The sequence below is a fragment of the Artibeus jamaicensis genome, unplaced genomic scaffold (genome assembly GCF_021234435.1).
Source record: "Artibeus jamaicensis isolate MK-2021 breed Jamaican fruit bat unplaced genomic scaffold, CSHL_Jam_final contig_463, whole genome shotgun sequence".
In the NCBI taxonomy this organism is placed as follows: Eukaryota; Metazoa; Chordata; class Mammalia; order Chiroptera; family Phyllostomidae; genus Artibeus; species Artibeus jamaicensis.
The window spans coordinates 2752502-2769142 of NW_026521841.1; the positions used below are offsets into that span (position 1 = coordinate 2752502).

Here is a 16641-nt window from a genome sequence, read left to right on the forward strand (position 1 = left end):
TAATTCACTTTCCTCAACCACAGCTAAGGGCTAAGGCCACCACCCTAAGTCAGAATTCACAAGGAGAGTGGCATGCTGCTGCTCAAGATCAAGACCACAGGCACTTCAAGGTCAGGGCAACGTTGACTTCCCTGAATACAAATAAAAGACCAAGTTGTCATCTAGCCTTCCTTGTCCCACCCAATTTATGAGACCCGGTTTTTGCATATTTCCAGAGTGGAAAGAAATGACTATTTCTATATTCTTTCTTTTCAGTATGTCTGAATAGTAGTGCTTCCACTGTGTTGTTTTCAGAGTTGAAAGACAAACTAAATGGACAATTCTGTAGAAATAGGGCTGTGAATTATGGGCAATGCTAACTGTATGTCACTATGCTTTGATCTCAGACTGTTCATTCCATAATTAACACTTTTTTTTTTTATCATGTAAGGGACTCTTTCATTTAACAGATATAAAGTGGACACTCTGTGGACAGTTCTGTGCGAGGTACTGGAGTGGGAACAAACAAATGTCAGCTTGCACAAAGGTGACGGCCCAAGCTGATGTATATGGAAGAACATAAGGACTGGAACCACACAGAAGATGGGACAGCTGGAGAGGTGTAACCTTATGTCCTTTACTGGCATTAGAGGCTAAGACGTCTCCATTTTCTTCTGATCTCAGGAAGCCATTAAATGCTAGCAATGTGGTGGGTGGAAGACCAGTGTGAGGCTAAGGCAGCCACAGCAGTCAGAGGGCTGCTGTGAAGGGGAAGCCATAAGCCTGAATGGTAGAGACAAGAGCTGACAGTAATTCTCAGTTGTTATCTCTAGAAAGTGCTGATCAATATCCTATCGTACACGACACAGAAATTCTACTCTTAGTTATATATATGGAAAGAACTTAAAACATATATCTACAAAATTGTATACAAATGTTCACAGCATCATTATTCATAATAGCCAAAATGTGAGAACAACTCAAATATTTCAATTGGTGAATGATAAACAAAATGTAAACTATCCCTGTAATGGGGTGCTATCTATCTATAAAAGGAATGAAGTGCTGATACATGGATGAGCCTTGAAACCACATTAAGGAAAAGAAGCCAGTTATAAAAGGCCATGTACTGCGTAATTCCATTGATATGATATGTCCAGAATAGGCAGATCCATAGAGACAGAAAGTAGCTTAGTGGTTGCCAGGTCTTGGGGGAAGAGGAGTGACTCCTAATGGAAACCAGGTTCCTCATTGTGGTGATAACAATATTCTAAAATTAGTAGTGATAGTTGTACAACTCTGTGAATATACTAAAAACTACTAAATTGTACACTTTACAGGAGTGAAGTTTGTGTTATTAGAATTATATCTCAATAAAGCTGTTACAAAAACTCATTGTTTGATTTCCTTGTGCTGATGACTAAACAAATTAAAATCTCAATCTGGTTCTGAGGCTCACCTTGCGTGCTGCTTGTTGAAACCGTCTTTGGGCCCTGAACCTGCTGACCCAAGTATTATTAGTAAGTAGATCAAAATTAGGATGAAATTCCTTGACTTTCTGAGAACAAAAAATACACACACCGCTTAGATTTGAATTTTAACCACTGACATTAACATTTAATTAAAATGTTTCAGAGTTTGATCTCAAATCTAGTTATTATCATTAGTTCTGCCATATAATAAGGATTTGTTAAGCACTTTGAGTATACCCAGCATCATAGGGAATAATTCTGGGGCTGGGGGACAAAAGTACAAGCTTTGGGCTTTAAAAAAATTTACAGTCTAGTTAGTGTTCAGGAAGCTCAAACAAACACATGTGACCCTGAGGAAGAAGAATAAAGTCACACAGAACTCAGTCACACGTGGTGGGTGCTGGCACTACATCCAGAATGGAAAGGAGCAGATGGTACAGTGCCTGGGGGAGGTGGAGGATGGTATTGTTCAGCCCAGCCCTGAGGGCCAGCACAGTGCCTGCTTGTCCTGGGCACAAGTGTGCCGTGATGGGTAAATGAATGTGGAGGAAAGGGTGCCTGGGGGTGTACTGAGGCCGGCCAGAGCCTCAGGCACTATAGATTCTTGAACAGGGAAATAATATGATGAAAAAGGCACCAGAAATGAATTAGTCTCACACTGGCACATGCAGTGAGCTGGAGAAAAGAGGGAGGAGGGGCAGATATATGAACAATCTGTTGAATTAATTGGGGTAAGACCTGATGGCTAGACTTGGGTATGACCTTGTGGAAGAGCTACTAGCTAGAGTTAGTGGCAAGATTAAATATGAGGGAGAGAAAAGGAAGTTAAAATAATTCAGATATGGCAAATCGAGAAAAGGAAAGTGAGAATGATGGAGGTGGGAAGGTTAGGAAGAACTTTTTCACTTTTAAAATTAAAACTTGGGGTTTAACCAGGAACTATCACATGACAGCAGATACACAGGCGGAGAGCCTACTTTTCCCCATTTTACATTTGAGGAAATGAAGGCACCAAGGGTCAGAGGGCTTTTCTCAGGTCCCAAATCTGTGGCAGAGCTGGGACCAGAACTCTGGCTTCTCACGTCCTGTCTGTCTCCTTCCCACCAAGGGTATGGTCAATTAACAAAGGCCTAAAGACCCACCCGGAGGACCATCAGATGGGCATGGAGAGAGCAAAGGGAAACAGAAAAGGATAACCAACGAAGAGGAAGTGGAGGGCTGGGAAGGATGTCATGCTGTTAATTTAAAAGAAAACATGAGTTTTGATGCTTCATTGTGACTATGTAGTAAACAACACTCTGAAAATATACGCATACTTAAAATTATTAAATATCTCTTGCTAAAAGAATTTCTTTAAAGCTGTTTAATGTTTTAAAAGTAAGCATATACACAGCTGCCAATAATTAGATTCCAAATAAAGGAAAGTTACCCACCTCTTCTAGATCGTGAACAACCCGTTTGTGGTTAACTTCTGTCTTCAGTCGCTGAAATTCCTCATCCAGAACAGGATCTCCTCTGTCTAGCTGGGGTTTTTAATCACCAAAAATATTACAATTGAATACAAATACACACAACTTCATTTCTCTTTAAAAGTGCTAGGAACCCATTATACAATTCATCAAATCCACCCAAGAAGTTCCCTTTGGGAGAGGTGATGACATAATTAGGTTTAAATGATCATTATAATTATACTCACTGTTTAAACATAGGGAGTTTTTTATAAAAGCACAACAAATCCAATATATTCTTTTTGTAACTAGAGGAGAATGTTTGGAAATTATTTCTGAGGTATTTAAAAGTCATAGAAAGCATTTTAGGGAAATGTGTAACCATGGGAGTATAGAGATGTCATTTAAAAGAAATTTAATGTCCTAGTGAAGTTTTAAGCTCCTCATAGCTGATTAATCAAGTATCATATTTTAATAAAGAGAAATGACTCCTCCCCTTTCCTGCATGGTGGCGGATGACAAGGTCTGCACCTTCCCAGGAGTAAGTTGTCCCCAGGCTGCTCCCCTTCTCCATCTCCTTCCCTAAGGACCCCTGAGCTCTTTCCTATTCCCCAGGGGCCATGGCTCACTCCCAGGACAGGCCAGCTGGGCTTGGCTCAGTGTGTACAGATGCCTGCTTCCATGGGAAAGAATGTGCACACTGCAAAAGTTTTTGCCTATCTGTGGTTTTCATTACTTGTTAGGTAACTTCCAAACTACCTTGGCTCTTAGAAACACTGTTCATAATCGTTTTTAAAGACTGAACTGGAAGAAATCTATTCTGATCACCATATTAATACCCTATTCAGAGGTAAGGCAGTTATACTATTGTCTCCAGGGTGGTGATCTGTTGAACTTTGATTTGCACATTGTCAGGAAGTTCAGTTTGGGATTGTAGACCTTAGGTTCGAAATACAGAGTTTGTGGGGAGAGACCCAGACCCCCACAACCACTAAAAGTAAAATTAAACAGGCAGCTTAAAGAAGGGATTGGCAAATAGGTTATTAGCTAGAAGAAAAGAGGGAGATTTCTTACATTTTGAGTAGGACTCTACTTATTTATGGCAAACATTTCAGAATTTAGTATCACTGATCTCCCCATGAGTTCATCATCTTTGAGGGTTCGTGGCATCCAGCTATAATGCTGACTCCCTCCACATTCTCTTACCCTTCCCTCTCTTTTTGTCACATGCCTTGGGCCTCCAGGTATTCCTTGCTACTGGGTCACCTGCCATGATTCAGCTGCCAGATAAAATCTGGATGCAGAGAACAGGGTCCCTGCAACACTTGTTCTCCCACTACACTAGGGTCTCAGGGTAACCTGCTCTTCCTTCTACTTGTCCTGATGATTGATGGTAAGGATGTAACAACTCCTTTTCTGATCCCCTCAATAACTTTTGCAAGCCTCTCTCCAGTCCCTGTTCCCCACAGTCTCTGCAGCTGGCCTTGCTTCCTGGGTCATCCGGGAAGACAAGACTACAAGTATTCTCCAATAGCTCCCTCTCTGCCACCCGGTCTGTTGTATTTTGTTATGGCAGCCCTAGCTAAGGTAATAAGTGATGATTCCCAGCCAAGTCTTATCACCTCTGACCCCTGCATGTCCTGTGCTTCAGCCACTATGTACCTGTGTCTACTGCTCTCTGCACCTGCCCTACATATAACAATGTCTTATGCCACGGTGCACCCAGGGGTCTCACACAGTCACACAATTCCCATCTCCACTCTCCCTTCCCTGAACCTACTACGGGTGCTACTTTGGTGACTCAGATGTGGCCTCCTCCCCTAATCAGTTTTCCATTCTCTGCTCTGCCATTTGTTTTCATCTAGATCTGGCTCTGGTGTGGCTCCTGGTTATTGTCTTTGGGTCTCTCTTACCTTCATACTCTGAAGATCATGGGATAAGTGCACATCACACCCAGAATTCCAGCCCAAACTTGAAAGCATTCCTCTCTCTCAATTGAATGCCTTTGTCTTCTCACAACTTTTAAAAAAGTATACAATGTCTTAAAGGAAGCTTTCCAATTAGATGAGTTCTCTCTCCTCTCTGGCTTTTTAATTCTCCTAATACATAGTATAAATCTCTTGTGACACTTCCAGCTAGCCTTGATTTATAGTTAACAATTTAGTTTTCACCAGCCTCCTCCACTCCAAACTTAATAGTAAGTTTTCTTTCCTCTGATATGGCATCTTGGCTATTGTAGGAATTCAAAAATAGTTAGTGAAATAAATGATATCCAGTCAGCAGTAATCCTGACCTTGTATTTGTTGTTTGCTCTTTGCCTCTCTTCAGCAAGGTCTTTTCTAAATTTAAAAGACATATGATCTTTACCAAGGTGCACCTGCCTGTGGAGAAAAAAAAACTTCCAGAACCCATCAGAATACAATAGTCAATTTTAGAATAGAATGTCTTAGCTCTACTCTACAATTGAAAAGGGATCCTGAGATATTGGGGGAGACACCATAGGGAAGAGAAGTTGTAGACTTCAGCAACATAATTAAGATGAATAATGTGTTTTAGAAAATTAAGCTTATCTTCTAGTGGCACATGCTGAAATATTTATGAATAAAAAATACTATGTTCCACCTCATTAGTCATTAGGAAAATGCAAATCAAACTACAATGATGTACCCCTTCACATCCACTATGATGGCTATGATGATGATGATTATGATAATAATAAAATAGAAAAATAACATATATTGCCAAGAGTGTGAAGAAATTGGAATCCTTAAACACTTCTGATGGGAATATAAAATGGTTTGGCCATGGTGAAAAACACTGGTAGCTCTGCAAAAAGTTAAACATAGAATTACCACATGACCAAGCAATTCCACTCCTAGATACAGGCCTATGAGAACTGAAAAGATATGTTCATATGAAAACTTGTATGTAAATGTTCATGGCAGCAATAGTCACAATTGCCAAAAAATGGAAATCACCCACATGTTCATCAACCAATGAATGGATGTCCTTATAATGGAATATTATTCAGCCATAAAAAAGAATGAAGTCCTGATAGATGCTGTGACATGGATGAACCTTGAAAAGGTTAAGTAAAAGAAGCCAGTTACAAAAGGCCCTGCATATTCTATGATTCCATTTATATAAAATGTTCAGAAAAGACAAATCTATAGGAAGTAGACTAGTAGTTGCCAGGGCCTGGGGAAGAGGGGAATGACTGCCTAATGGGTATGGGGTTTCTTTTTGGAGTAATACAAATATTCTGGAATTAATTAATAATGACGATTATAAATATACCTAAAACTTCTGCATTGTACACTTTAAAATTATTAAAATGGTGAATTTTATAAATTTTATCACAGTTTAAAAACTCTGGTATGTAATGTATCTGTGACAAAGCCTCGTGCATGTTCAAAATAAGTAGCAACTGTGGTTTTAAAAATGGAAGGGTGTGTCTGGAGAACTGTTTTACATTAAAAGAGACTAAAGAGACATGACAACTAAATACAAATTGTATGATGTTTGATTGGATCCTGGATTCCTCCTCTCCAAAAACAAAAACCCAGGTATAAAGAACATTAATGGGACAACTGGGTAAATTTGTATGAGGGCTGATTATTACTATATTATTGTATCAATGTTAAATTTCTCAGAAGTGATTATGGTAATGTTGGAGAATGTCTTTGTTTTTAGGAACTACATGCTAAAGTCTTTAGGAGTGAAACTTCATGTCTGCAGTTTACTCTCAAATGGTTCAGGAAAAATAGGGGTGTGTGTGTGTGTGTGTGTGTGTGTGTGTGTGTGTGTAGAAAGTAAGAAGTACGTGTGGCATAATGTTAACAACTGGTGAACCTATGTCAAGTTTATATGGGTATTACTGGCAAGTTTAATATCTTTCAACAAAAAAGTTGGGAGAAATATGAAATGAACAACACAGCATTTAAAACTGAATTTATGATATGACTTCAAGCATAAAAGAAGGATGTGGTCATTTCATCATACTAATTATTTTTATCTTAAATTTTAAAAATTATATTGAAAAGAATACATGCTCATGTTAAAACACTTAAACACAGCATTATAGTGATTATTTTTCCCTCCCTACACTTTATATTTTTCAGGTTTTCTACCAAGACAATGTGTCCATTTTTACAATAGGGAAAGAGTATTTTTAAAAATGCTCTTTGAAGATGGTGGCATAGGTAAATATGGTACACAAATCCTCCTACAACCACATAAAAATTACAACTGAATTACAGAACAACCATCATTCAGAACTACCTGAATTCTAGTTAAACAGAAATCCTGCAACTAAGGATACAAAAGAGAAGCCACAACCACACTGGCAGGAGGGGCAAAGATGTGGAGAAGCCTGGTCCCACACCCATGTATGGCAGATAAAAATCAAGTGGGATATTTGTCTGTAGAGATCCAGTCTATGGAGCAAGGGTTCCCAACCCCAAAATAGGCCTCCCAACCCAGGGTCCAGCTGTGAGAAGAGAAGTCCCCATATCTTCTGGCTGTAAAAACAGTGGGGATTGTGTCTGAGTGAGATGAATGGCAGCTGGATTCCCAAGTGTTCCTATTATAGGGCCTATGTAAGAACTTACTCAAATTCATTCTTTCTGAGTTCCAGCACTTGGGTGGCAGTCTGAAGGGCACCTGGGACATTCAGGGAGAAACTGAAGTGTCTAACCTGAGAGTGAAGCCTGGTGGGGCAGCTTTGTCCTGAACAAAAGTGCTGGCAGAGGCCATTGTTCCTCTGCTGAGCCCTCCCCTTAAAGAGCCTGTAGATGGGTACCATATCTGAGTCTCTAACACCTTGGCTAACATTGTTTGCCCCGCTTTGGTGATTTCATGAAGCCCCAACCTACCCAGCTTGTGAGGACACCCAATTCCTTTCCAGTGGCTTTTCCATACAAATGGCCTGCCTTGGCTTGTGCTGCAGACTTTCCTATAATTTCTCGAACAAGCAGCATCTGGCCTTGGCATGCCCAATACCTTTTGCTAAGTATCCCCAGGCTCAGCAAAAGTGGCAGCTGGCCTTGGTTCACAGCTTGGCCTCTCCTGGGCACTTTCAAGCCCAACACAAGTATCAGCCATCTGAGATCACTTTGTAGCTCATGCTGGGTAACCTCTGGCAAAATAGAGGTGGCAGCTGACCTTATCCTGAACCTCCTGTGACACCTCAGAGACAGTACATCCAGGGGACAGCTTTGTAGTGCATTGACACACCACTCAACCACCTCCACAAGTGACAAACACAAGGAGTGGACTCAGTGGGCACCAGAGCCCCAATGAAGTAAGCCCTGCTCCATGGGGTGGACCCCTGAACAGCTGACCCTTCAGAGTGATCACAGCCAGTTTGCTTGGGAGTAAATGCCTTCCACTGACATGCAAACAGCAATCAAGGCCCAGCTACAACGGGAGGGTGTACACAGACCACATGGGGAGGGGGAGTGGACCTGGAGTGCCCGGCATGGGTTATTAGGGAGGCTGTACCACTGCAAGACACCTACTATATAAGGCCACTCTATGAAGCCCAGGAAATGGAGCAGATCTACTTCTACATTTTAAATTTATTTTTTAATTCTCACCTAAGGACATGCTTATTGATTTTAGAGAGAGGAGGAAGGAAGGAGATAGAAGGAGAGGAGAACATTGATGTGAGAAAGAAACATTGATTTGTTGCCTCTTGTACATGCCCTGACTGGCACAAAACCTGCAACCCAGGTATGTGCCCTGACCAGGAATCAAATATGCAACATATTGGTTTATGGGATAACGCTCCAACCAACTGAGCCACACCAGTCAGGGAAGCAGCTCTACTTAATACATAGAAACAAACACAGGTTGGCTGCCGAGATGAGGAGACAAAGAAACATGCTCAAAATGAGAGAACAGAACAAAACTCCAGAAAAAGAGCTAAACAAAACGAAGACAAGCAATCTACTAGATGCAGAGTTCAAAACATTGGTTATAAGGATGCTCAATGAACTTAGAGGAATAATAAATGAACTTAGTGAGAACTTCAATGATGACATAAGAATCATAAAAAATAGAACTAGAAAACAAAAAAGAACCAGTAGGAAATGAAGAATATATTAAGTGAAATGAAGATTACATTACAGGGAATCAACAGTGGAGTAGATGAAACAGAGGATCAAATCAGGGTGTGCAATATAAGGAAGCAGAAAACACCCAATTCAGAGTGGCAAAAAGAAAAAAGGATCCAAAAAAGTGAAGATGGTATTAAGAACCTCTGGGATAACTTCACGTGTACCAACATTTACATCATGGTGGTACCAGAAAGAGAAGAGAGAGAGTAAGGAATTAAAAACCTATGTGATATATAAAGGACATATGGACAAAGCCAAAGGGGACAGGTTTGAGGGTAGGAGGCAAGGCCATGGTTGGGTGAAAATGGAAACAACTGTACTTGAACAATAAAAAAAAATGAATAAAAACCTATGTGAGAAAATAATGATGGAAACTTCCATAACGTGGTAAAGGAAATAGACATACAAATCCAGGAAGCACAGAGAGTCCCAAATAAGATGAGTCCAAAGAGGCTTACACCAAGACATATCATAATTAAAATGCTAAAGGTTAAAGACAAAGAGAGAATCTTAAAAACAGTAAGAGAGAAGTAGTTAATTACCCACAAGGGAGCTCCCATAAGACTGTCACCTGCTTTCTCAACAGAAACATTTCAGGCCAGAAGGGATTGGCTCAAAATATTCAAAATGATGAAATCACCTAAACCAAGATTACTCTACCCAGCAAAGCTGTCATTTAGAAATGAAGAATAATAAAGAGCTTCCCAGACAAGAAAAGCTAAAGAGCTTCCCAGATAAGAAAAAGCTTTCCATCAAATCAGTACTGAATGAAATGTTAAAGAGTCTTCTTTAAGAAGAAGAAAAGGAAAAAAGAAGAAATATGAACAATAAATTGGCAATAATTACGTATCTATCAACAACTGAATCTTAAAAACAAAATAAACAACTGGAACAGAAACAGACTCAGATTCAGAGAACATTTTGATGGTTGCCAGATGGGAGAAGGATTGGGGGTTGCATGACAAAGATAAAGAGAATAAGCAGTACAATTGGTAGTTACCATATAGCTACAGGGATATAAAATACAGCATAGTTAATATAGGCAATAATATTTCAATAACTATGTATGGCATCAGGTGGGTAGTAGATATACTGGCATGATCACTTAGTAAGTTATATGTCTAATCATTCGGTTGAACACCTGAAACGAATATAATATTGTATGTCAAGTGTAAATGAAAAATGAAAATATCATTAGAACATTGAAGATGGTGGTGGACTAGGATGGAGCAGATACCAGTTCCTAGTACAAAAGAGACAGAAACCTATCCGATTGGAGGAGGTGAGGCCAGCAAGCCAGCAGCTGCCAAGCATATATGAAAATAAGAGACCAGAAACCTCATCGGTCACGGAGGAACCAGATGGTAGGGAGACAGCAGCGGTACAGTAGTCTCTGGGACGGAGCAGGGAGAAACAGCCGGTGCAGGGTAGGGGAACCAGCGCCCTGTGGCGAGAGCCCAACGGCTCCTGGGACAGCCTTCAGCGCCCAGACGGCTCAGTCCCTGGGATTTTTCTGCCGGGCAGGCTGAGTGGCCCAGGCAAAGAGGTGTGGAAGAAACTTCAGCCAGCGAGCAAGTTGGGGAACTAGTCGCTCCACACGCAGTGTGTCTGGGCAAGTGCCTGAGGGTGCCTAGGCCAACGTTCAGCGCCCAGAAAGCTCCCTCCCTAGGATTTTTGGGCCCGGACCGGCCAAGAGACCCAACCAGAGGGGAGCAGAGGAGATTTCAGCCTGCACACAGTTCTGGGTCCAGCACCAGGCCTGGTGCTGCTACATCCCTAGGGTTTTTTTTTGCCAGAGGTTGGCCAGGGGACCCAGACAATCACAGGAGCAGAAGGGATACACACCACGCAGCGTGCCATGACGAGCACACAAAGTTTCTAGGTCGGCGCCCAGTCCTCAGATCGGCTCCCGGCTTCCAGTCTACCCCCCTCAGACTATCTGGAAGCCCGGGGTGCTGAGGGGTCCTGGGAAAAGAGCTGAGACCCACAACCCCCTCCCTTTCTGGCCAAGCAAGGTGGGGGGCCAGGAGAGACTTGTTTGATAGAGTTTACAGAGAGGGTGCGGAGGACAAAGGGCCCAACCAAAGACTCTGTGGTTGCCTGCCCAGGAGAACTCAGAGGTGCAGCCTGGGGCTCTGAATCCAGTAGACACGGCAGCCTGGTCTGCTTCACACCCAGCTTGGCAGCAAACCCAGGATTGGGCAGAGGGTCTGGGGCTTCCCAACTGAATGGGGGCAGGCCTGTGCTCAATCCTGAGGGAACCAGGCAACTGGGCCGGTGCAGGTGCCTGCAAACACAGCAAACCAGACTATGGCAGTAACCCCTGGGAGGGGAGCGCTGTGAGAAAGTCCTAGTTCCCCATTGTAGGGAGCTGGGGGAGAGGCGCCAAGTGTCTGGATCCTGAGAGGGGCTGGCTGAAAAAATCACAACAATCGACCCTCAGCCAACTGCAACCAGAAAAACCGGTTTGGCTAGTTTGAAGCCAACAAGTGACATTTCCTTTTCTGAGGTTGTTTTTGAGAGATTATTTTTGTTTGTGTGTTTTTTGTTTTTTTACTTTATTTTATTTTTATTCTTTTTTTTTACCTTTCTTCCTTCTCCATTCCTTTTCTTTATCTTTTTGCTTTTTTAAAGTAATCTGTTATTTCTTTTAAACTTTATTACTGTTTCATCTTTCCATACTTTTGTCCTCTTTTCCCGGATTTTCTGTTTTATTTCTTTTTCTTTTCTTTCTAAACTTAGTGCTCTTTCTTCCATTCCCCTACCATTTTTTTCTTTCTTCCTTTCATTTCTTTCCTTACCATTTCTTTCTTTTACCCACAAGAGTCACAATCAACTTGAAAATATGAAAAGACCAGAGCTGGACCCATAGAAGAGGCCTCCCAATAGTAGAGTCAGAGAGACAAATTGCACATTGTTGTAGGAGAGAAGCCACAAGTTGCTGCATATTTGAGTAGGTGGAAGCAGAGAACAACAGGAGAACCAAAAGAGGCTGCACCATTGAAATTCACAGGCATTCCACCACAAAAGTTCATATCATAAACCCAGGGTGTCAAAACAGAATAATCTAAGAAGCAGAGGCTAACAAGAAGAGTCTCACAAACAATGGGAAGACAAAGAAACAATCCCCAAATGAAAGGAAAGGAGGAATCCTCAGAAAGAATGTTAGATGAAATAGAGGCAAGTCAACTATCAGATACTGTTTTCAAAGCACTGGTTATCAGGAAGTTCAAAGAGCTCACAATCAGCTACCAGAAACTACAGGGGAGCTACAATGATCTCACTGTGAACTATATCAACATGAAAAAGGAAATGGAAATTATTAGCAAGGGCCAAGAGGAAATGAAGAATACAATTTCTGAATTAAAAAACACAGTGGAAAGCATTAAAAATAGGGTGGATGAAACAGAAGATCGGATTAGTGAATTGGAGGACAAAGTAGAAAGCATGTCACAGAAAGAACAGGAAAGGGAAAAGAGGCTCAGAAAGAATGAAGAGAGATTAAGAGAAATGCAAGACAATATGAAATGTAATAATATCTGAATAATAGGAATACCAGAAGGAGAAGAAGAAGAACAAGGGATAGAAAACATATTTGAAAGAGTAATGAGAGAAAATTTCCCTAATTTGACAAAAGAAAAAGTCACACTAATCCAGGAATCACACAGAGTCCCATTCAAAAGGAACCCAAACAGGCCCACTTCAAGATACATCATCATTAAAATGGCAAAATTCCAAGACAAAGAGAGAATCTTAAAGGCAGCAAGGGAGAAAAAAGAAATAACATACAAGGGCGTCCCAATAAGGCTAGCCACTGACTTCTCAATGGAAACACTCCAAGCAAGAAGAGATTGGCAAGAAATATTCCAAGTAATGAGAAACAGAGGCCTACAACCAAGGCTACTTTACCCAGCAAGGCTCTCAATCAAGATAGAAGGCCAAATAAAGAGCTTCCAAGACAAAAGAAGTCTAAAAGAATTTGCTGCCACCAAGCCAGCTCTACAAGAAATACTAAAGGGTCTGCTGTAAGGAAAGGAAGGAAAAGAGACAGACAGAGAGGAACACAGGTACAAAAATGGCAATGAATAAGTACCTATCAATAATAACCTTAAATGTAAATGGATTAAATGCTCCAATCAAAAGACACAGAATAGCGTCATGGATAAGAAAGCATGACCCACACATATGCTGCCTACAAGAGACCCACCTCAGGACAAAAGACCATCACAGACTAAAAGTGAAAGGCTGAAAACAAATTTTCCAAGCAAATGGACAAGAAAAAAAAGCTGGGGTAGCAATTCTCATATCAGACAAAATAGACTTCAAAAAAAGAGCCATAAAGAGTGACCCAGAAGGTCACTTCATAATACTCAAGGGAAGAATCCACCAAGAAGACATTAACATCATAAATATATATGCACCCAACATAGGAGCACCAAAATATATAAGGAAAATCTTAGAGGAATTCAAGAAAGATATAGACAGCAACACAATTATAGTGGGGGATTTTAACACCCCAATATCAAAAATGGACAGATCTTCCAAACAAAATATCAACAAAGACATTGCGGCATTAAACAACACCCTTGATGAAATGGATCTAACTGATATATACAGAGCTCTTCACCCCAAAGAAGCTAAATACACATTCTTTTCAAATGCACATGGAACATTCTCAAAGATAGACCACATGATAGGGCACAAAACAAGCCTCAACAAATTCAAGAATATTGAAATCATACCAAGCATTTTCTCTGACCATAAGGGACTGAAACTGGAAACCAACCCCAAAGGAAAAAACCCAAAACACCCAAAATCATGGAGACTGAATGGTATGCTATTAAACAATGAATGGGTCAAGAATGAAATTAGGGAAGAAATCAAAAAGTTTCTGGAAACAAATGAAAATGATCTCACAACAACCCAAAACTTATGGGATACAGCCAAGGCAGTCCTGAGAGGGAAGTTTATAGCAATACAGGCCTACCTAAAAAAAATAGAAACATTTCAAACAAATGACCTTACTCTACGCCTGCAAGAACTCGAGGAACAACAACAAAAACAGCCCAAAGCAAGTAGAAGGAAGGAAATAACTAAGATCAGAGCAGAACTAAATGACATAGAGACTAAAAGTACAATTCTAAAGATCAATGAATCCAGGAGTTGGTTCTTTGAAAAAATAAACAAAATAGACAAGCCTTTAAGTAGGCTCATCAAGAAAAGAAGGGAACGGACACAAATAAACACAATCAGAAATGAAAGAGGAGAGATTACAACTGATATCACAGAAATAGAAGGGATTGTAAGAAATTACTATGAAGAACTGTATGCCAAGAAATTTGAGAACCTAGGGGAAATGGACACATTTCTAGAAAAATATAACCTCCCAAAACTCAATGAAAAAGAAGTAGAACACCTGAATAGACCAATAACAGCAAAAGAAATTGAAGCAGTAATCAAAAAACTCCCATCACACAAAAGCCCCGGACCAGATGGATTCACAGGAGAATTCTACAAAGCATTTAAGGAAGAGCTAACCCCCATTCTTCACAGACTATTCCAAAAAATCCAAAAGGATGGAAAACTCCCAAACTCCTTTTATGAAGCCAGCACCATCCTAATTCCAAAACCAGATAGAGATACAACAAAGAAAGAAAACTTCAGGCCAATATCGCTGATGGACATAGACACTAAAATCCTCAACAAAATATTGGCAAATCGCATCCAACAATATATCCAAAAGATTATACACCCTGACCAAGTGGGATTCATCCCAGGGATGCAAGGATGGTTCAACATTCACAAAACAGTAAATGTAATTCATCACATAAACAAAAGCAAAGACAAAAACCACATGATCATATCAATAGACGCAGAAAAAGCTTTCGATAAGGTACAACACCCATTTATGATAAAAACACTCAGCAAAATGGGAATAGAGGGAACATTCCTCAATATAATAAAGGCCATTTATGAGAGACCTACAGCCAATATCATACTCAATGGGCAAAAACTAAAAGCTTTTCCAATAAGATCAGGAACAAGACAAGGATGTCCACTTTCACCACTTCTATTCAATATAGTATTAGAAGTTTTGGCCACAGCGATCAGGCAGGAAAAGGAAATAAAAGGCATCCAAATCAGAAAGGAGGAAACAAAACTGTCACTGTTTGCAGATGACATGATAGTGTACATGGAAAATCCTATAGACTCTACCCAAAAACTGGTCAAACTAATTAATGAATTTGGCAAAACAGCAGGATACAAAGTCAATATCCAGAAATCAAAGGCATTTTTGTATACAAACAATGAATCAGCAGAAGCAGAAATCAAGGAAAAAATCCCATTTGATATAGCAAAAAGAAAAATAAAATATCTGGGAATAAACCTAACCAAGGAGGTAAAAGACCTGTATGCAGAAAACTACGCAGCACTGAAGAAAGAAATCAGGGAAGACACAAACAAATGGAAACATATACCGTGTTCATGGATTGGAAGAATTAACATCATCAAAATGTCCATACTACCCAAAGCAATATACAGATTCAATGCAATACCTATTAAAGTACCAATGGCGTATTTCACAGACATAGAACAAACACTTCAAAAATTTATATGGAATCATAAATGAGCCCGAATAGCAGCTGCTCTTTTGAGAAAGAAGAAAAAAGTAGGAGGGATCACAATACCTGATATCAAACTGTATTACAAAGCCACTCTAATCAAAACAGCCTGGTACTGGCATAAAAACAGGCACATAGACCAATGGAACAGAACAGAGAGCCCAGAAATCAACCCAACCCTCTACAGTCAATTAATATTCGACAAAGGGGGCAGTAACATAAAATGGAGTAAAGATAGCCTCTTCAGCAAATGGTGTTGGGAGAACTGGACAGCTACGTGCAAAAAAATGAAACTTGAGCACCAACTTACACCATACACCAAAATAAATTCAAGGTGGATAAAAGACTTAAATATAAGCCATGACACCATTAAAGTCCTAGAGGAGAACATTGGCAAGAAAATCTCAGATATTCCACGCAGCAACATTTTTACGGATATGTCCCCTAGAGCAAGGAATATAAGGGAAAGAATAAACAAATGGGATCTCATCAAAATAAAAAGCTTCTGCATAGCTAAAGAAAACAGTATTAAATTAAAAAGACAATCAACTGTATGGGAAAACATATTTGCCAATGATACCTCAGACAAAGGTTTAATCTCCAAAATATACAAAGAACTTACACGACTCCACTCTAGGAAGACATCGAACCCAATTAAAAAATGGGAAAAGGACTTGAACAGACATTTCTCTAAAGAGGACATACAGAATATCCAGAGACACATGAAGAGATGCTCAATATCGTTAGCTATCAGAGAGATGCAAATTAAAACCACAATGAGATACCACTTTACACCAGTCAGGATGGCTATAATAGACAAAGCAACAAACAACAAATGTTGGAGAGGGTGTGGGGAAAAGGGGACCTTAGTTCACTGTTGGTGGGATTGCAGACTGGTACAACCATTATGGAAAACAGTATGGAATTTTCTCAGAAAAATAAAAATTGACCTGCCTTTTGACCCAGCAATTCCACTGCTGGGATTATATCCTAAGAATCC

The 16641-nt window shown here is 40.2% G+C and overlaps 1 protein-coding gene across 1 annotated transcript in view; it reads right to left on the minus strand.

The window, feature by feature from the left end:
* The window catches only part of CFAP221 (cilia and flagella associated protein 221), a 112020-nt gene that overhangs the window by 30889 nt on the left and 64490 nt on the right, over positions 1 to 16641 (minus strand). Inside the window, exons 12-14 of the mRNA XM_037146232.2 lie at positions 5193 to 5280; positions 2885 to 2974; positions 1439 to 1537 (exon numbers count right to left, since the gene is read on the minus strand). Of these exons, the coding sequence (XP_037002127.2) occupies positions 1439 to 1537; positions 2885 to 2974; positions 5193 to 5280 (277 nt within the window). The remainder of the gene's footprint in view (positions 1 to 1438; positions 1538 to 2884; positions 2975 to 5192; positions 5281 to 16641) is intronic.